Consider the following 22,237-nt stretch of genomic DNA (forward strand, 5'->3'; position numbering starts at 1 on the left):
AAAAGAAACAAGAATAGAACTTCCATATGCAACTAAGTAATGTAATTGGCTACATTAAATATTTTAAATAACACATTTGGGGAATCCTTAATGACATACTTTTAATCATCATAATTATTGCCCTTTATCATTATATTGCCATTTAAAATAATAGGCCACAGGCTTACTGGTATGTTTTTATTGTAACTAGACCAATTTACCTGGAGATCATTTATCTAGCAAACTCAAGAACCTTAAAAAAACACAGAAACTTAAAAAAATGCAAAGATATTCAGTAAGTTCATACTTTGTAGCATACACAAGTAATAAGAAAGGCCTTATATAAGAATATGTTTACTCAATTTAAAAATTCTACAAGTACTTGTAACACAGTTTAGAACCTTAACAAAAGTAAAATATTTCCTAGGTTTCATAATTTCAGAAAGTGCATATTAATTCACAGAAAAGTCCCAGGCTTTCCCTCAGGCACATATCTTTTATTTTAGACAAAATTCCTATGGACTTGATTGTGCTGAAACTCTTAGCTGCAGTGAAATTAACACAGGAAAGTGAAGAACTGAGGCTGAGGCATGCATGTTTACCAGCCAATCTGACAGCAAGATCAAGTGATAGAAAAGGTTTGTAAGAAAACAGATGAAGGTTTGAAAAATAGCAATTAGGGTCATTCAGTAAATTGTAAACATGCTTCCACATTCCCAGATATAGCAATACATTTGGATCAATATAATAGGTGAAATTCTATTGATGTTCATCAATTATCAGAAAAACATTTAAAATATAAGTATATCACCTTAGAGGTAGAGAAATATACTTTAGAACTAACTCTACTTAAATGGTTAAAGTAAAGTTTAGAGCTTAAAAGGTAAGCTTTGATTCATGTGGATAAATCCATTGTGTAGACTTCTCATTTTTTCCAGTAAAGTGAGGCATATCAACATAACTCAAAAACCAAGTAATTAATAGATTCATGCATAGAACGATTCATCAGAATACATGAAGTGATTTTAAAATCATCAATTCCTTTATTTTCTAGCTTATATTCTTTTAAAGTTCCCTTTTCTTTTGTACTGGAATATGCTATAAAATCATGAACTTTTCCTTTTAGAACATTCAGTTCATTTTGCATCTTTAATAGGCTATTATCATACTGAATTCCTTCAAGGGTTTTTCTGCATCTCCATTATTTCAGATACAGCTTTTAGCATATCATCTTCCATATTAAACATCTGCATAGTGAGGTCTTCCATTTTCTTTTCTACTCCTATCAGATCCTGAGAGACTCTGAGACAGAGAGAACAGCACTTTCAATTGTTGGCAAATGGGTCTTGCATTCTTCAACTCTGGGTTCATAGCTGGAAAGTTTATGAGTCAGATTCTTCGTCTCTGGCAAGGAGAGCATGCTGTTCCTCTTCTAACTTCTCAACTGTTTTTGTATCAGAGCTAAGCTGCTCTTCAACTCGCAGAAGATCTTCTTCTTCTTGTCTTTTGACTGTTCTAATATTTCGTAGTGTGCTATCTTCCAAATCTTTTAGCCGTTCAGTGAGTAACTTTATTTCTTGCTCAGCTGAGTTAATCTGGACAGTAACTTGAGAATGTATTTGTTTTGCTTCTGATTTGAAAATGTCTGTATTATCATTCATTTCTGCTAGGCTTCTTTTTCCAGAAATCTGTAATATTTTGGAATTTCTCATTAAGCTTTTGCATCTTTTGAGTGAGCATCTCTTCACTATTTTGAATGTCATGCATGAATCTTTGGAGACTGGATACTTCCTGTTCAAAACTGGTCATCAAAGACATGGATGATGTAGCTTCCTGCAGAATACTTTCAGTAGACTCAAGCTGCATTTGTAACACAAAACAATTCCCAGGCTACTTAATAATTTTTATATTAAAGAAACATACTTTAACAATTAGGAGCATAACAAATGCCAAGTTCAAATTCTGATCATGACTAAAATATTCAAGTACCTCAGAATCAAACTGACAAAATTTATTACTTTCATGGTTGTTTTAATAAATATAATCGATTAGCCCTTTGCTACAAAAATATAAATCTGAATTTATAATCCTAGATATTTTTGATTTTCATGGAGGCATATTCAAGAGAAACAATGTAAAAGAAGTCTGAAGTACATCACTCTATCCTCTTTTTCACTCCAATGGAGTTAAGATGTCATTTTAATGGTTATTTGGCTTTTTAAAAACTGCAATTTAGTGTAAAATTGTTACTTTCCCTAACACCCATGATTCTGGAAGAGTTTCTGCTTGAAAAAATTTTTTAGGCCAACCTCTTATACATAAGGTACTAGAATGAGATCTCACAAAGCAAATATGAATTAATTTAAAAAAAGTTCAGTGAGACAAGTTACAAATGATAAAGTGCTGTAAGTATTAGCAATTGATGTTAAGTTCTTACTATACCTCTTTGAACGTATATAGAATATGAAGACCAGTCCTGATCATCTTTAAGTCTACCTTCACCCAGGTAATAACTTTATAGAAAGGCTTAGAAATGATCATTAATCAAATGTTTGTAGCATTGTATTGAAGACATAACACTGAAAAGACACATTTCTGCCTTTAAGCAGTTTGGTTTAATTGGGGACAAAGATGCATTTATCTGCATTATAACAGTGGAAGATCTACGGAAGCACCTAGGTGGCAGATTCAACCCAGACTTCAAAGATCAAGAAAAGTATTATAGAATAAGTGTTATCAATATCTGCTTCCAATCACTTTCTCTCTGAATCATCCTACACACTAATATCAGCTTAAGTTTTTAAAAAACTATGCACATTATGGTACAATAACACCCTTGATGTTTCCTAATACTTTTTTTTTGCATACTGGGGATTGAACCCAGGGGTGGGCGCTCTACTACCGAGCTACCTCCCCAGCCCTTTTATTTTGAGACAGGGTCTCACTGAGTTGCCCAGGCTGGCCTTGGATTTGCAATCCTCCTGCCTCAACATTCAGAGTTGCTGGGATAATAGACTTCAGCCACCATACCTGGAGTCCTAAGCTTCTGAGAAAATGCCCATGGCCATAAGCCTGAGAGTGGGAATTCCTGTAGCACCTATTATGTATTTGCCCTGTATACAAAATTTTTGAGTGTTCACTCTGTGCCAGAGCTAGTGCTAGACACTTTGTATTTATATACATAGCATAGTACCTGATTTCAAATTTGATAGGGGATCTTGTGTATCATATATTCTATACTCTCAATAAGATCTATTCAGTGTCTTCTATGAGCCAGTTTTATTTCTAGGTGCTAGAATAATAGCAATTAAGATGCAGTGTTTGCTCTACAAGGAGTAAGGGATACAAATAAATTAATGACAAATCAGAATGGGCTACCATCAGTGTCACTGTCACCAAATAGGGGTCTCAGGAGGTCTTTCTAAGGGGTCAGTATGACCTCAACTTGCCCTAGTGGGTTCTTGACTTATTCCGCTGAAAAGAACTGCATGATGCATTTATAAAGGACAGTAAAGCAAAGATAACATACATCCCAAAGGCAGGGTGTAGATGCCCCTCATCTCTCAGAGAGGAGTGATACACCCAGAGTTGAGCTCTCTGACTACATGTAGTATTTTCCTGGGGGTTGGGGGGGAGTGGGCGGAATGTAGATTCCCAGGTTAGCTTTCATGCAAATCAATCCCCGGCTGGGCTGTATGTAGCTCAATGGCAGAGCACTTGCCTAGCATGTGTGAGGCACTGGGTTTCATCCTTAGCACCACATAAAAACAAACAAATAAAATAAAGGCATTCTGTCCATTTACAACTACAAAAAAATAAATAAATAAAAAAGAAAATTAAATCCCCTGCCAATCGTTTGATATTTGGGGTTCAGAATATTTTTTCTAGTTTAAGCGGTTTAGCCATAAATCATTTGTGGGCACATTGTGTAGGTCTTTGAATCTAGTGACATTTAAATTTATCATGCTTTTGTTCTAATTGATCTGATGCAATCATATGCTGGAGGTTTTGTTCATCTCACTAGACACAAATATGGCTGGACATGCTCCTAGATCTGGGTCTCCATCTAGTAAAGGTCTCTTTTTTTCTCTGCCTGAGAGACAATCTATCTCCTTGTGGCAGAACTAACACAGGGAGCAATGGGTCTTAGAGGAGAAATAAGTCAGGAGTACAATAAGAAAGGTTTAAAAGTGACTCTGAAATCTGACTCATTAGCAGACTGATAAATAAGCCAGGTAAAGAAGATCTGAAAGCTGCTAAAGACCTTTCAGGAAGAGATTCATGTCTTATGCTTTTTTTCAGTCCCATGTCTCAGAGTACAAAGAACACATTTGCTGATGTTTAGGAGGAAGGACAGCCATAAAAGCCTTTTGGGCCCATCCCAGTAAAAACCTGTAGTAGTTCTGAGTAACAGGTGGGAACAATGTGCAATAATATTGACTAGTAAGAGAATCACTCTGAAATGTTTAAAAACTATTTTAATGCACACATGTAGCCATAATACAAGATCCTTTAAAACCAATTTTGAGAAATACTTGTATAGTGGTCATTAGCGGTATTCTGAAGAAGCGGGCATCTTTATCTAAGACGATTTCATATGTAGGCTGTTCATCAGAAAATCAGTTATCTTTATGCAATATAGGCCTAAGTGCACAATCCATTTTCAGTATAATAATCTGTAGCATTAATTTGCAAATTATTAAATGACTAATACATCACAATGATATAGTTAGCTCCTGTGATAAAGGCTTGATTCCCAGTGCAGCAATGTTCAGAGGATGTGCTTTTGGTAAGTGATAGGATCATGAGGGTTCTGATATTATCAAAGGATTAATCATTGATGAATTCGTAACTTAATGGGCTATTGGGAGGCGATGGTAACTGTAGGAGGTGGAACTCGTTGGAGGGACTGGATCTTTGGGTGCAGCATGTCCTGGGTGACTATATCTTGTTCTTGGCCCCTTCTTTACTCTCTCTCTCCTTCCCAGATGCTAGGACGTGAGCAGCTTTGCTCCTTCCACACCCTCCTACCACGCTGTACTACTGCATACCACTGGCTGAGAAACAATGGAGTTAGTTCACCATGGACTGAAATCTTTATGAGTCAAAATAAATATTTCCTCTCATGAGTTGATTTTCTCAGCTATTTTGTCAGAGAGATGAAAAACTAGGTAACAGAAGTATGATGAGAGCCCACCTCTACCTGTTTTTTCCCTCCTCCTGCATTATGCTGGCTTTAGGGCCAGTTTTGTGAAAAGGCAGCTATTATTAAAACTACTCCTAGGAAAGAAGATTCTATGAAAAGACTGAATACACTTCTTGGATTCAATATTTAAAATGTTCAAAAATTTTTTGTCACCAAAATATTTTATTTAAAAAGGAAATCTGATTTTGTGCAAAATTTATTTTCAATAGATTTAAATACATGAATCCTAACAAATTTTCTATCAGTATGCCAGAGTACTTATAACCAGATTTCAATTTCAACCCTATGTCAAAATAGCAAGTCCTTTTCAGTTTCTTCCTAGAAGCCCCTTAGGCTTACCCTTTCCATGGAATCCTGTGGCATGCATAAATGATGCTTGATTTTCATTCATGGCTTTTCTCCTCTGGGGCAGTATATGCTCATCTTTCTCATGAAGCAGCAGGGACTTAGACCCTTCATTTCATGTCTGTCTATAGTAACATCTTTACCACCCTGGTGCCTACCTTATGACACAAGTAAAGGTTTAGTGATGGGTAGATGAACAAATGTGTTTCCCAGGGATAGCTTGGTCACTGGTAGCGAGACAAAGCCCACAAAATCTTAGTGGACCCTCTCCTGAGAGATGTGGAAGTAACAAGAATGTTCCCAGGGATAGCTTGGTCACTGGTAGCCAGACAAAGCCCACATAATCACAGTGGACCCTCTCCTGAGAGATGTGGGAGTGACAAGAATGTTCTGTCTTCATTTCTAAGAATCGCAGTAATGCATTGGCTGGAAATCATTTGCAATTTGAGGAAACATATACATTGGTGTTATTTTAATTTTCAGAATCATTATCTATTTTAGGCTAGTTACTTTTCTGACAGAGGATTATAGGCCAGTTATCTTATATGCATACACATATGTTCTTAAAATATGGAAAGAAATGACAGATTATCTATAAGTGCTGTTCAAACTCTAATTTTATATGTCAAGATCAACCATATTTTCATTGCTTTGGGAACCTGACACTTAGAGAAAACTAATATTATATCAATATGAATATATCAGTCTTTTTCGCTTTTTAATTTTTTATTTTTTATTTTTGTAGTGCTGGGGATTGAACCCAGGGTTTTGTAAACGGACACTGGTCTTTTTCAGCAGTAGACATTGTTATATACAAAAATCTGTGGTCCTATCAAAATGCAATATGAATCTGAATTGGATGAGAGGAAGAATGTCAAGAGGTAGGAAGATCAGTGAGTTAAAATAGTAGCAGTCTAAAAGGCAGGAAGAAAGAAGTTCTGAGCTGGAGTAAAGGAAGGGTAGAGGAGAAATAAAATGGGAAAGTCTCCCCAAATAATTAATAAATACCTTTTCTGAAATTAAACTGATTTCACTTTGAAGTCCTCGGAACTCCTTGCTTTCCATTTTCAGTAACTGGTATTGGTTTTCTACCTCTGCAAATTTTCCTGACTGTTGAAATACAAACCTGGAAAAGATTTTTAAAAAAAAGTCACTACTGCCCAATTCATATTCATTTAAATTTGAATTTCAAAGGAGTATTATACCCATTTTTGGTGAGAACACGAGTTCAGTTGTCAGTTTATTTCAACATTCAGATAGCCTACTATATGATAAGTACTGCTTTAATTCATGCAAAGAGTGAACTCTGCCCTTTTGGTTACATTTCACAGCACAGTAAGACAATGATTCCTGTAATAGATGTGTGAACAAGAAATATTTTGGAGAAATTCATGGTAAACTATTTAGAACAAGCTCTTTGATCTCAAATATTTTTCTCAAGGTCATATTAGGGTACTATCTAGAAAGAGTTTTTATAAGAGAAACAAGAAATAGGAAAAACAAAGTATTTGAGTTAAAATGTAGAAGAGAGGCTAATGAAAAGCAGTGGTTCGGAAGATAGGTGACTATGATTAGAAGGTGCAGAATAACAGGAGATATGAAACTGTCATTGTCAAGGTGGACAACAGAACACATGTGAGGCAGGCATATAAAACCTACAGTTGATTTTACTCAGTATAACTCATGTAGATGTACTTTGAGATGTTATTCTAAAATAGAACTGAAGTGGGCACAGCGGCACATACCTATATTTTTTATTTGTAAAAAATAAAAAGGACTGGGAATGTAGCTCAGTGGTGAAGTCCCTCTGGGTTTAATCCACAGCATCAAAAAAAAAAAAAAAAAAAAAAGAAAAAAACAGAACTTAGGGGTGTAGTTCAGCGGTAGATAGCTTGCCTAGCATGTGGAAGGCCCTGGGTTTGATTACAGGGTTAAAACAATAAAAATAGGCCCAGTCATGGTTCATGACTGAAATGCCAGTGACTTAGGAGGCTGAGGTAGGAGGATTGTAAGTTCAATGCCAGCCTCAGCAACTTCGTGAGGCCCTAACTCAAAATGAAAAATAAAAAAGGCTTGGGATGTGACTCAGTGGTAAAGCATCCCTGGGTTAAACCCCCAGTAACAAAACCAAAATAAAACAAACTAGTAATAACAAAGTTGGAGTATATTCTTCATCCAACAAAGGTAGAAGAACAAAGAAGTTAGCCTAATCTTCAAGGGTTAAGCACCCTGGTTCAACTACTGGTACCAAGGGGGTGGGGGAAAGCAATGGAGCAGAACCATGTGAAGCACCTAAGTCACAGTAGTACCTAGAGGAGTAGTTCAAAAGTTCCCCTGCATCTTGGAATCACCTGGCAAAAAATCTTTAATAAATCTGATACCTGGGTCCCTCCCATAGATTTAACTGGTCTAGTAGATGGTGGTGACATTGAACATTTTAAACAGCTTCCCAGGTGATCTGAAAGCACAGCCTGAGGACTACATATTGACCATGTTTTGGTAAATTCATTCCATTGAAAGTAACACCTAAAAGCTTCCATGCCGGGGGCAGTGGTGCAGGCCTATAACCCAGTGGCTTGGAGGCTGAGGCAGGAGGACTGAGAGTTCAAAACCAGCTTCAGCAAAAGCAGGGTACTAAGCAACTCAGTGAGACCCGGTCTCTAAATAAAATACAAAATAGGGATAGGGATGTGGCTCAGTGGTCGAGTGCCCCTGAGGTCAATCCCCCTGGGACCCCCCCTCAAAAAAAAAAAAAAAATCCAAAGAGAGGTTAAAGACTTTTTTTAAAGTGTAGCTGAATTTTGTGTATTCTTACAAGGTGGTGGTATTTTGAACTCATAAATGGTATCAATAGACTTCTCAGTTGCTGTAAAATTGTCTAAAGCTAAAACGGATTTTTTTGGCTTGCCAAACACAAGTTGGATGATGAAATTTCTTTTCTTAAAATTTGTTCTAGGGCTGGGGAGATAGCTCAGTTGGTAGAGTGCTTGCCTTGTAAGCACAAGGCCCTGGGTTCAATCTCCAGCCACCCAAAAAAAAAATCTTAAAATTTGTTCTTATTAGTTTATACATGACAGTAGAATGCATGTTGACACACTTAAACACAAATAGAGCACAGCTTCTCCTTACTCTGGCTGAACATGGTGCAGAGTCACACCTATAGTTTAATCATACATGTATATAGGGTAATGTCTGTCTCATTCTACTGTCCTGCCCATCTCCCACACTCCCATCTCCCCTCTGCACTATCCAAAGTTCCTTCATTCTCCCCACACTCCCATTACGGATCATCAAAGAAAATATATGGCCTTTGGTTTTTTGTGTTTGGCTTAGTTCGCTTAGCATGATATTCTCCAGCTCCATCCAGCTACCTGCAAATGTCATAATTTCATTCTTAAGGCTAAGTAATATTCCTTTGTGTATATGTACCACATTTTTTCTTCATTCATTCATTTGTTGAAGGCATCTAGGTTGGTTCCACAATCTAGCTATTGTGAACTGAGCTGCTATAAACATTAATGTGGCCTGCATCACTATAGTATGCTGATTTTAAGTCCTTTGGGTATAAAACAATGAGTGGGATAGCTAGGTCAAATGGTGGTTCCACTCCAAGTTTTCTGAGGAATCTCCATACTGCTTTCCATAGTGGTTGTACCAATTTGCAGTCCTACCAGCAATGTACCCTTTCCCCCACACATCCTCACCAACACTTATTTTGCTTATATTCTTGATAATAGCCATTCTGACTGGAGTGAGATGAAATCTTAGTTTTTATTTGCATTTCTCGAATTGCTAGAGATGAATATTTTTTCATGTTTGTTGATTGACTATTTTTCTGTGAAGTGTCTGTTCACTTCCTTAGCCCATTTATTGATTAGGTTGTTTGTGTTTTTTTGGTGTTAAGTTTTTTGAGTTCTTTATATAACCTGGATCTTAGTGCTTTATCTGAAGTGCATGTAGTAAAGATTTCATCCCATTTTGTAGGCTCTCTTTTCATGTTATTGCTTCCTTTGCTGAAAATAAACTTTTTAGTTTGAATCCATCCCACTTATTCTTAATTTTACTTCTTGCACTTTAGGAGGCTGTTAAGGAAGTCAGGTTCTAAGCTGACATGATGAATATTTGGGTCTACCTTTTTCTTCTATAGGTGCAGGGTTTGTTCTAGATCCTGTCTTTGATCCACTTTGAGTTGATTTTTGTGCACGGTGAGAGAGAGAGAGGTTTATTTCATTTTGCTACGTATGGATTTCTGGTTTCTCAGAACCATTTGTTGAATAGGCTATCTTTTCTCCAACATGTTTTTGGTGCCTTGTCTAGTATATAACTATCATTATGTGGGTTGGTCTCTGTTTCTTCTATTCTGTACCATTGTTCTACATGTCTATTTGGTCTCACATGCCATGCTTTTTTTTTTTTTTTGGTGGTGCTGGGATTGAACCCAGGGCCTTGTGCTTACAAGGCAAGCACTCTACCAACTGAGCTATCTCCCCAGCCCCCATGCTGTTTTTGTTACTATAGCTCTATAGTATAGTTTAAGGTCTGGTTTTGTGATGCCTCTTGCTTCACTCTTCTTGCTAAGGATTGCTTTGGGCTATTCTGGGTCTCTTATTTTTCCAAATGAATTTCATGATTGCTTTTTCCTAGTTCTAAGAAGAATGTCATTGGGACTTTAATAGGAATTGCATTAAATCTGTATAACACTTTTGGCAGTTGGACATTTTGACAATATTAATTCTGCCTATCCAAGAGCATGGGAGATCTTTCCACATTCTAAGGTCTTCAATTTTGATTTTTCTAGAAGTCAAGAAAGTTCATTAAGAGGTGGATGTTTCAGTTCTGAAAAACCAAGTTCTCAATCTGACATCCAGACTTGTGACTAGGGTACTTCATTTTCTTTTCATGAGTCAGAGGCATATTCTAACAGGAAGTTTCCCATCTTCTCATTTAGGTGAAGGTGAAAGATCAATAACTAGGGTGTGCTAAGTGGTACAGTTTCTAGTGAAAAAAAGAAAAGGACTAATTCTGGATTTGGAGGTGTGTCTTTATTTCTAGGGTCTGGTTTTATTTTGTATTAATATCAGAGGGAGGCAACACATGTATTGGTTAAGTACACAGTTGAACCACCTTGGCTCTGCCATTGATTAGTCGTAGTAACCATGTTTGACAAGTTGAAACAACTTACCTTTGCTCATTTCTTCATCCGTAAAGAAGGGGTAATATCTCATAGGTTTGTTACAGAGATTAAATAGGTTCATATTTATAAAAGCTCATAGAATAACACCTCGATGTATGTAACACATCAGCTATTCTCTTTAAGTACACTGGCTCTTTCTTTTGGACTATTTTGTGTAACTGCTTTTCCATCCTGCCTACGTGCCTATGGCTTATAAAGAGGCAGACTACCTCTACCTGCACTTAACAGCAAGTTCAATCCTGTCTCCTTTGAACACTAAGCATAATCGGGGTTGGAGTTATGGTAAATGAAATATGGAACAGATGGATTAGTCCACTTATGGGTCACTAAAGGAGCAGCACTCTCTTGCTCTATTTTGGGGTCTCTTCTGTCATTAGGTAAGGTTCTGAAAATGTTAGGTGTAGGAGAAAGGTTAATTGGCTACTTTTGGTGTAGGCCTTCCAAAAGGAATCTTCATTTTATCATAATCCACTGCAATCCACAGAGACCTCATACAGATTTAGGACTATGTAGTCCTAAATGAATGGTGTTCCCTACCTCTGTATAGTTCCTTCAGAACTGCAGAAGGTGGAGATAGCTGATTGAGGACTTGAAATACAGGATTTCCTTTGGCTCTTATATCAACTTATTAGTGAAAAACAGGCAAGTAACTAAAGGAAGCTATTAAGCAGCTTCTGCAAGAAAGTTCCAGTGTCACTAGCAGTGTTGGCACACACTTAACCCTGTTTTGTACCACCTACAGCTTCATTTTTAGTACAGAACCCAATATTCAGAAAAACACTGAACACATTCCATGTTAAAAAGTTGGGCGTTTAAAGTATAATGCTGTTTTAAAGATAAAACTCTACTAACAACAATAGAAAATCTAGAAAGAGCCAAAACTATATAGACAAAATTATACAGGATGATAAAGGAAAAAAAGCCCTGAATACTGTTTAAAGAGCTTTGACTTCTTACACACAATTATGTCATGAAAATCTTTTATAGAAGCACTTATAATTTGTTGAAATTTCCAGAAGAAACTTAAAATCTTCACAAATACTGGTGATTAAAACTTTACCACTGTACAATATCCACAGCCCTTTTTCTTTTTTAAAATTTTAAAATGGTGTCTTGCTAAGTTGCTGAGGCTGGTCTCAAACTTGTGATCTTCCTGTCTCTGCCTCCTGAGTTGCTAGGATTATAGAATGTACTACCTGGTTACACTCAGTTCCAGGTGACTGAATTTCTGTGTAACTAAATATGTTTGTGTAAAAGATTGTGTCTTGTTTAGTAACTTTCTTTTTGAAAGCAGAATCTCTTCAATTATTTTATTTGAAAATTTTCTTTTAGAAATGAGATGAGCTTGGTGCACACCTGTAATCTCAGTTGCTTGGGAGGCTGAGGCAGGAGAATTGGGAGTTCAAAGCCAACCTCAGCAACAGCAAGCTGCTAAAGCAACTCAGCGAGACCGTCTTTAAATAAAATACAAAATGGGGCTGGGGATGTCTCTCAGTGGTCGAGTGCCCTTGAACTCAATCCCTGGAAAACCCTCACCCCTCCCCAAGAAATGAGATATGCATACTGATACTGAAGTCAAGTCTTGGGCAACTGTTATCTTAGTATTCCAGTATTCATTGTCAAGCTGATGTATCATGATGTATCAGGACTTTATTTAGCAGAGAGAAGATATGAAATAACACACTTCTAAGTTTTTTTGTGTGTTATTTCTATTTATTTTCCAAACAACAATCCAAAGACTAAACGTCTGAATACTTATATATTGTGATGCCTTGAAATCCTCCTCGGGCACAAGGGTTCAGACTTTCTCAATCAGGCGTGAGAGGATGGATAAGCAGTGTTTACAGGCACACATATTCACTGTTAAATTTTAACAACTGAACAGTGTCAGTACAGTTACCATTTAATAAAGATTTGATGGATTGAATTTTTCATGATGAAGTATGTGTTCTAATGGCAAAGATTTCAACTGCTCTGTTGTAATTCTGCGTGTTCTTGGGCTGGGGATATAGCTCGGTAGGTAGAGTGCTTGCCTTGCATGCACAAGGCCCTGGGTTCAATCTCCCCCGCAAAAAAAAAAAAAAAAAAAAGATATTTTTCTTATAATGGTGCTAGGGATGGAATCTGGGACCTCAAACACACTAGGCAAGTGCTCTATCACTGAATTATACCTCCAATCCTAAAAATAATTTTGTTTCAGCATTAAAAAATATCATTTTGCAAAGTCATAGCTCACATGAAATCTTTCTAATGAATGTAACATGTTTTTGTCTTTCTACAATAAAAACAAAATTCCCTAAGAGTAAATTATTTAGATGAAGCATCAGCTTTTCAAGTTTTATTCTCTTAAAGTTCAGTTTTCTATTGAGTTTTCTCCAAGGACATAATCAAATTATTGAAAGATAGTCAGGCATGGTGGTGGACGCCTATAATCCCAGAGGCTGAGGCAGAAGGATTCCACATTTGAAGCCAGACTCAGCAATTTAGGGAGGCCCTAAGCAACTTAGAGAAACCCTGTCTCAAAATAGGAAATAAAAAGGGCAGGGGATTTGGTTCAGTGGTTAAATGCCCCTGGATTCAATCCCTGGTATGCCACCTCCCAAATTATTGAAAGATGAACATTTTATCATGTAATTTATCTCACATGAGTATGAAACTTTGATTACTTAACAAGAATTAAATTAACAAATTTAGCAACTAAAATCAGTTTTATTAGGCCCTAGAGAGAAGAAACATCTCTTTCAGCCTATGAAATTCTATTAACTCTATAATTTCCCCAATATAAATGCATGTTTATTAACCTAAAGAGTTTATTTGAAACAGTAAATTCAGTACTTTAAAGATCAAAATAAAAATATTTTATAAAGAAATATCACTAGTAAAAAAAATTGTTTTTGAAACATTTAATGACCCATGTTTCACTAAACAAATGTTTTATTAAGTTAAAAAATAAACAACTCTGGAAGTCACCAGCAAAACTAAAATGTGAAGAAGTACCTGCTGATTATCAAAAATGTTCTAGATAAGCCTCATACAAGCAGGCCTGTAGTCCCAGCTACTTGGAAGGTACTGAAGCAGGATTGCAAATTTGAGAATGGCCTCAGCAATTTAGTGAGGCCCTAAGAACTCAGACTGTCTCAAAACAAAACATGGGGGGGGGGGGGGGAGAATAGAAGTTCCCTGGATTAGACAAAGGGGAAGGAAGGGAAGATGGGAATAGGAAAGACAGTAGAATGAATTGGACATACCTTTCCTATGTTCATATACAAATACGATCAGTGTAACTCCACATCATGTATATCTACAAGAATGGGAAGTTATACTGTATGTATAATATGTCAAAATACATCCTACTGTCATGTATAACTAAAAAAAAAAAAACAAAAAAAAACCAAAAATTAGAAATTTAAAAAACAACTTAAAAAAGAGCTGGGGATGTGGCTCAGTGGTTAAGCACCCCTGGGTTCAATCTCCAGTGCCAAAAAAAGTTGTAGATTAGAGGCCTAGGTCTTTTCTAGACTTATGTCACCTTGGAAGAGAAGTAACTCTCTTACTAAACACTTCACTGGTGAAAAATGGAGGGAAATTCTATTAATGTGTCAGTCAGTCTTGTTGTTAAATGACATAGATTATCCCTAAAGAAAATGATTGGGGGAAATAAAATCAAAAAGGTAGTTTAAAGGTTATTTTTAATATTCATTTTCCCTAATGGCACCAACATATCACTATTTACTTGGTTTAAAACCTACAAATGTTTACTCTTTAGTAAACACAAGCAGTTCACAGTGCTACAGTCAACTCTGTAACTTAGAAGAGGTTGTATTCATAACGTATGTAGATTGATTGAAATGAGAAACCCTCCAAACTTTGCCCTTAGCATTAATATTTGCTGAACTTCCTTTAAGGTTGCAAACGTTTCCATCAGGTATTTCAGGGCCAGGTGGGGTGGGGCAAATTTGTCGCTATCCGGATAACGGTTCCGATAAGTAACAGAAGCGTGCCCGAACCTGCAGCGCTTAAGGAAAGGCTAACTGGTTCCCAAACTTTCGGCTCAACTCCAGTGGAGCGAAGAAGGGCACGTTTCTAGACCGGAGGAAAAATAAGTTTCAAGGAATCAGCAAAAGAAAGAACCAAGTTGGGCCGGGTCCTTCCTCTGGGGTGAAGGCAGAAAACAGAAGCCGCCGGCCTGGGGATGCAAGGTTAGCAGGACGTGAAGCCAGGCGAGGCAGGGCAGGACCCTGACCTGGAAGAGAGGGGGCGACACTGGTGGGGCTCCGGCGGCCCGCGACCACTTACCAGGCCAGGCCCAGGCAAGTCCCCCAGCGACAGCAGGCTCAGGCCGGTCCTCGGTCCGCCCAGCCGCCGCCGCGGACCTCGGGGCTCTTCCTGCCCTCGCTCCGCTTCAAGGGCTCTGCAGGGGCTCCCTTGGGCCCCGGCTTCTTCCTGCTCTTCACCTCGGACATGTCTGGATGCCCTGAGGACGCTACCGCGGGGCGGCTGTTCACCCCCGCGAGCTGGACGTGGCCGGCCTCCACTCCTCGGGAAGCCTCGCCCCCTTCCAGACCCGGCAACGCCCAGAAGCCAGCTCCTTCCTTCTCCCCGCCATCCTCGCTGCTTCACCGCGCCTCCCCGCCTCCGGGATCCTCTAGCCGAGGAGCGCGGCGGCAAGACGTCCTCCTCCCTCTGCGTAACTGCCGCAAGCGCGAGGAAATCGAAGCTCGCGGGCGCGCGCAGGCTGCCGGGACTCCAGAGCGCGGGGCGGGGTCGCACGCGCCACGTCGCGCCCTCTCCCCGGAGGAACGCGGCGCGCCCTGCTGGCGTAACCACGCCCCCACCGCGGGATAGGAAGGTGCTTCCCCCTGCGCGCGCGGGCACGCGCCGGCACGGGAGTGCGCGCGGCGGCCGCCCCGACGGAATCGCGGTGTGTGTATTTGCATGCGCGGGCGCTCTTCGGGCTGGGCTGGCCGGGCGGGTTTTGACTGCTCAGCGGTCCTGAGGCGGAGAGGAGGCGGTAACTAGTGGACGCCAATGCTTTAGCCCTGGGCAGAAGGGAGAAGGGATCCAGAGCGACGGGTCGGGATCGCGGGCGACCTGCAAGGACTTGAGGTAGCCGCGGCGGGGTTCAGAGTGGCGCCAGGCTCCGGACCGGTGCAGCTCCGGCCGGAGGTAAGAGCGACAGCCCTGGTGGCCCTCCTTCCTTTGTGTCCCAGGGCGGGGTCCGCCCGCAGGCGGGGCTTGCGGGGGTCGGGCCACGGGATGACACCCCCTCCGCACCTCCGAGGTCCCCGGGGTCTTCCTCGCCCCAGGGCTGCGGAGGCCCAGGTGAGGCTCCTGAGAGGGAGGACCTGCCCGGGCGCAGGTCTCTGGGAAGCTGCACCCGCGCCCCCATTCCCCATCGAAAGTCGGGGTTATGGTAACCACCCCCGGCCTGGGGGTCTGACCCCGCAGGGCTGCTCTTCCCGGCAAGACCTCTGCGCAGAGGTTTGGGTAAGTTTACCTCCCCGTTTTTCTTCCAGAGCCAGGTTCTTTGGAGGTTCAGTACCAGGGACTGAGGATTTGGGGACATGGAATATTTGATAACCGTTCTGCTTCTGTACCAGGAAGAGAAATTGTCTAAAGAGGAAGTAGTAAAGTATTAGAGGATTTTCTTGGTTGAACTTAGCGTTTACTTTGTATTTTACGTCTATGAAGAGTGGTGGCTTTTCCATTTTGATGTGTTTACAAAAGGTGAGACACCTTGAGAACTTGTTCATATTTCAATTTGCGCAAAGTTTTTAAAATGTATTTAAAACTCCTATCTGTAAGTTTAATTGGGCTAGGTAAAACTGGAAGTTAGTTGGGAATTGCTTAAGAGTGTTTATTTGCTTAGCTATTGACATAATCTGAAAGTTCGTTTTTGTTTTGTGAAATTGAATTTTATTACTGTAAGGTGAGAAGTGTTGTTTTACAGAATAGAAACGTTAACATTTAGAAAATATGACAATCTTGATTCAGATTCAAACCTTTTTTTTTGGGGGGGGGGGGCTGCTGGGGATCGAACCCAGGGCAAACACTCTACCAACCGAGCTATCTCCTCAGCCCCCCCCCCCCCCCTTTTTTTTAATCAGTAAGTTTCATGCCAGTTCTGGGCATTTTGTGAACCTTCACAAGCACCGGCAAATGCCCTACTTCCCTGTTTTTGCATGTACTACATTTGGTGACTTTTCAAAAATATGATCACTTTCAAAACTTAATGGCTTTTGTTCTTCTGTCCTCTCTAAATTACTTGTGCTTATATACAGTCTTACATTTAGGACATTCACATTCTAATTATCTTTTTCTTCTACTAAATTGTGAATTCCTTCAGGTATATGACCTAATCTTCTCTTGTAGTCTCAGTGCCTGGCACATAGGAGAGGCCATAAATGTGTATTGAATGAATAGATTAATGTACCCATTTAGACATTCTCAGTATAATACATTGGATGGTATTCTGTTAATGTTTTAAAACCTTTCACACTTTCTAAACTGGTTTTTATTCTTATGGAAAAAAATTGCATTGTATTTAAAATGAAGTTGGTACAATCAATCAAAGCATTTTTCTGTAAAGAATATTCTTCTTTCTTTGTTCCCGCTTAATCCAAGAAATGACATCAGAGGGTATTTCCTGATGCTTTGTGAGAAATGTGTTTACTATTGAAGACCTAGAGCTGACAACAACTTTGAGAATTAACGCTCACTTTCAATAATGCTGTGTTCAGTCTTTATGTTGAGTAAAGAAAAAAAAAACTTCTAAACATTAGGACCTCAGTATGATCACTGTTTTATAAAATCTTATTTATCTAATTAAATAAAATTTTTTGAGACAGGGTTTTGTTAAGTTGCTGAGACTAGACTTGAACTTTTGATCCTCCTGTTTGAGTCTTCCAAGTAGCTGGGATTATAGGAATGTCCCATCATTCCCAGCGCCAATATCTTAATTTAAAAAAGAAGTATAATAAAAATGATTTGTATTGAAAAAAATTTAGACAATATAGAAGAATATAGAAAAGGAAGGAAGGAAAATCCCAAATCTTGCTACTCAGTAACTCAAACATTTTTTTTAAATATTTTTTTTAATACTGTCAATGAGCCTTTATTTTATGTGGTGCTGAGAGTCGGACCCAGTGCCTCACACATGCCAGGCAAGTGCTCTACCACTGAGCTACAGCCCCAGCCCTAGTCCAAACATGTTGATGAACAAACTTCTAAACATCTTCTTTTATAATTATATAATCCCAATACATGTTTTTTTTTTGGCAGGGGAATTATATTTCTATTTTTGAATCAGCAATGTATCAGGAATATCATTCCATGTCAGTACAAAGAGATAATGTGTTTTATAATTTTGAATGACTGTATCATACACCCTAATTTTAAAATAAATCTGCATTCAGAATGATGGACATTTAGGTTGTATTCACCTTTTCCCCCCCCTCACCTAAACATTCTCCATTAAATCTTTTTGTGGATATTTTTGCATAAATGTGTGTGATATCTCCTTGAGTTAGATTTCTAGAAGTAGGATTTCTGGGTTAAAGAGAATGCTTATTTTAAACATTTTTAGTATATGTGCTGATGAAATGAGCACTCTTTAAAACATTTTTTTATATGTTTTGCAACCTTCCAGAAAAGTTGCATCCATTTTGTAGTTTCCCCAAGTAGTGTGTAAGAAATGCCCATTTTCTCAAACCTTTCATTTGTCCATTTTCAAACATCTTAGCCAAAAAAAAAAGAAGAGTCACTCTTGTTTTCTTCCCATTTCTTGATTATTTCTAGAGATTATGTATCTTTTCTATGTCTGTTGTCCTGACAAATATTTTTATGTTTTCCCTGTAGCTCATGGTTGACAGAGCAGAGAGAGAAAACTTTGAGGGAGGATGGATGCAAAAGCTCGAAATTGTCTACTTCAACATAGAGAAGCTCTGGAAAAGGACATTAAAACATCCTACATCATGGATCACATGATTAGTGATGGAGTTTTAACAGTGTCAGAAGAGGAAAAAGTAAAGAATCAGGTGAAGCCCTTTGAAGCAATCTGTACTTTCTTAAAAATTTTTAGCATTTAAGAAATTTTGAAACTTTCATGGGTCTCTCCACTTATTTATGTTGCAGACATATTCATTGCTATATACTAAACTACTTATTTTTTTTAGCCCACAAAACATCAGCGAGCAGCTGTGCTAATTAAATTGATACTTAAAAAAGACAATTATTCCTATATATCATTCTACAACGCTCTACTACACGAAGGATATAAAGATCTGGCTGCCCTTCTTCACAGTGGCATTCCTGAGATTTCGTCTTCCAGTGGCAAAGATTCAGATGGTGGAATAACTTCCTATGGTTTGTACCTTTGATACCTTCTGTCACATTTCTATCATGATGGCTACATTTCTGCAAGTTTATCTGTAATATTCTGAAGAATATGATCAGTTCACTGAAAAATGCATGTGAAAAAGTCATAGTGATGTTTTCAATTTAAATATTTCAATGTTAACATATTTTCTTCTTCTCAGGGAGCTGTTTATTGCTGAGATCATATGCAGACCCTAATTTTTAGAGTTAATCAGACTTCCTAGAGGCCCTTATTTATGTTATTTTCTAGTTCTGTGTGTTTGTAGAGTTTATAGGAAAGAATAAGATTCTTTGGAGACCTGTATTCTTGAAAGGATTTTCATAAACATTTTCTCTTTTACATCAGCTTCCCCCGCCCTCCTTTTTTTTTTTCTCTCTCTCTTTTTGTTTTTGGCAATGCTAGAGATCAAGCCCAGGGCCTTGCACCTGCTAGCCAAGCATTCCACCTTTCCCAGTCTCTAGTAAGAGACACAGAGACTGGGGAGTCAGAGAGTCATACAGTGTGTAAGGCAGGTATTGATGGTGAATTCCATTGTCTGTAGTCATCTTGAAGGATACATGTTTGCTTTTTTCCTCCATGTTCTGAGAAATCAGAAAGTTGAAGTTAATATGCTGGTCACATTTTCTTTTGGAAATTCTGAGGCTGAGACCTCAGTTTTGCTCTTTTTATTTTTTGTGATATTATGTTAGTAGCCACTTCAAAGTTATATTCATTCATACTTGTTTTGGATTTCAGTAAGGACAGTGCTGTGTGAAGGTGGAGTACCACAAAGACCAGTTGTTTTTGTTACTAGGAAGAAGCTGGTGAATGCAATTCAACAGAAACTCTTCAAACTGAATGGCGACCCAGGATGGGTCACCATATATGGAATGGCAGGCTGTGGGAAGTCTGTATTAGCTGCAGAAGCTGTTCGAGATCATTCACTCCTAGAAGGTAAGTTTGGACCACTGTGTTGCTGGCTAAGAAGATAATTCTTTAGGCATTCTCTTAGTTTTCCATTGCTGCTGGTAATAAATTACCACAAATTTAGTGGTTTAAAACAACATTTATTATCTTAAAGTTCTAGGGTTTTTTACTAGGCTAAAATCAAAATGTCAACAGGGTTGACTTCCTTCTTTCTTCTGAAGGCTTTTGGAGAGAATTCTTTTCTTTGCATTTTTCACCCTGTGAAGGGGTCTTTCGTTCATTCACATTCTTTTCTTTCGCAGACCTTATTGCTTCTCTATTATTATTATTTTGTGATTACCATGTCCATGCTTCATAATCCATGATAATCTCATCTTAAAATCGTTAATTGAATGAAATCTACAGTCCCTTTTGTCATCTAAGTTAACATATTCAGTAGTTCTTTGGATTAGATTGTGGATATCCTTAGGGGGCCATTATTCTACCAACCAACCACATGATTAAGTTTAGAATTTATATTCTGTGTCACCTATCATAACGAGGCTTGGTTAACCTTGAATTAATTCAAAAGGGTATCAGATGACACTTACTATTACTGGAGTAAAGTTGGGATCTTTAAAAATGAGGGAATTGTAGGATGAAAAAGGATTTCGAAAGACTATTCAGTTCTGCCTTTTAGACAGAACTAGACTTACACCTTTCTGTCATTGAGTGTTATAGGGTAAGAGATTCATAGACACTCAGTTCCATTAATGATTCTCTCAATGGGTGATTCTCCCTTGTATTTGATATCCTATAGTAGTTTAAACTATTAATTTAATTTCTACAGTTAATTCTATTAGTTGGTTTTCTTTAAAAAAAAAAACAAACAAACAAACAAACAAAAAAAAACAGTAACTTGTCTATGTGTAAGCTCCAAGAAGAAAACCTGGGAGTTGACAGTTGCAGCCTATGGGTGTTTGCAGGTAGGCTTTATATATTCATTTGCCATCTGGTGACTAAATTTTCTTGCTTCAGGTATTCATGTTTTCACTAAATGTTTGAGAGCCTCCTTTGAGATTGGCAGTTTTAGGCACAAGGGATCCAAAATGAAGGTATAATTTGTATAACTGAGGAATTCACTAATAGTCTAGTAGGGTAACCAGACATATAATCAAATTATGATTCTGTGATAAAATGAAATTAAAAGAAAATATAAAGTACAAAGTTAGAACAAAGGAAGGGAACCGTAACTCTTTGGGGGAAATAGACAGGCTTCCTCAATAAGGAGATATTTTAGCAGGAGTTTGAAGGAAGAATAAGAGTTTACCAGGTAGATGAGGTAGGATGGGAGAGTAGGGAAGGGAGAAAGGGTAGTGAATGTTACTGGATGGGGAGGGCATCCTGGGTAGAGAAGGGTTTCAGGCATGTTTGGTAGATAAGAGTCTGGTAGGTTCTGAAGATGTTCATGAGAAATAGTCATAGAGCTTCCTCAGTGTTTGGTTGCTTCTATTCATTAATGAGTCCTGTCTGTTGAACACTTCTAGGGGAATTCAAAGATAGTTCCTAATTTCTAATAGTTAAACTTTGTTTTCTTCCTTTTGCATATGAGACATAATCAGCAGTTAAGGCTGATAGGTTGAATGGAGTATTTTTAAATCTAAGAGATTTGAAAAGATGGAGGCTTGGGCACATCTATTATAGACAAGGTTTTAGCTTTTAACTTTATAGACTACTTTGTTAGTAGCATTGATTATACTCTTGTCAGAAGGGTGACCAATTCCTAACCCTTTTTTTTTCCTTCTGTCATTACAGAGAATGTTCCTGGGACTTAGCGCCTTGCAAGTCTCAGAGTCAGGGATATACATATATATAAGTGTGGTTTAATTTAATTAATAATAAACACAGACACACACATACATACATACACATATACATATATACGCAAACTCACAGACCACATACATATATATTTTTTTTGGTGTTGGGGATTGAATCCGGGGCTACTTAACTACCGAACCACATCTCTGATCCTGATCCTTTTTATTTTTTTTTTTTTTGAGACAGTCTTGCTAAGTTGCTTAGGGCCTCATTAAGTTGCTGAGGCTGGCCTTGAACTTGCAATCCTCCAGTTTCAGCCTCCTGAAGTGCTGGAATTACAAGTATGTGCCACCATGCCTGGCAAGGGAATATTTTTTAATCTCTACTGCAAAATTGATCATTGAGGATATTTTAGGATAAAATTGGCTTA

At 38.4% G+C, this 22,237-nt stretch overlaps 1 protein-coding gene and 1 pseudogene across 7 annotated transcripts in view; one reads left to right on the forward strand and one right to left on the reverse strand.

Moving 5' to 3' along the window:
* Positions 1-819: 819 nt before the first annotated feature.
* Positions 820-15,456, reverse strand: LOC306662435 (inhibitor of nuclear factor kappa-B kinase-interacting protein-like; annotated as a pseudogene). The gene is made up of 3 exons (XR_013766664.1): positions 15,021-15,456; positions 6,539-6,656; positions 820-1,839 (listed from the first exon to the last, which is right to left on the reverse strand). The product of XR_013766664.1 is annotated as an inhibitor of nuclear factor kappa-B kinase-interacting protein-like (transcript).
* A 214-nt stretch (positions 15,457-15,670) lies between these two features.
* APAF1 (apoptotic peptidase activating factor 1) overlaps positions 15,671-22,237 on the forward strand; it is a 100,821-nt gene continuing 94,254 nt past the window's right edge. For 2 of the 6 annotated variants that reach the window (XM_079142097.1, XM_079142096.1), the window contains exons 1-4: positions 15,671-15,890; positions 18,582-18,760; positions 18,899-19,088; positions 19,837-20,034. In XM_079142097.1, coding sequence (XP_078998223.1) covers positions 18,623-18,760; positions 18,899-19,088; positions 19,837-20,034 — 526 coding nt within the window. In that variant the 5' untranslated portion in view covers positions 15,671-15,890; positions 18,582-18,622. Of the gene's footprint in view, positions 15,891-18,581; positions 18,761-18,898; positions 19,089-19,836; positions 20,035-22,237 lie in introns of those variants that run through there. The other 4 variants (XM_079142095.1, XM_079142099.1, XM_079142100.1 and 1 more) reach the window with 3 other exon arrangements.

This window comes from Sciurus vulgaris (assembly GCF_902686455.1).
Source record: "Sciurus vulgaris genome assembly, chromosome: 5".
Lineage (NCBI taxonomy): Eukaryota > Metazoa > Chordata > Mammalia > Rodentia > Sciuridae > Sciurus > Sciurus vulgaris.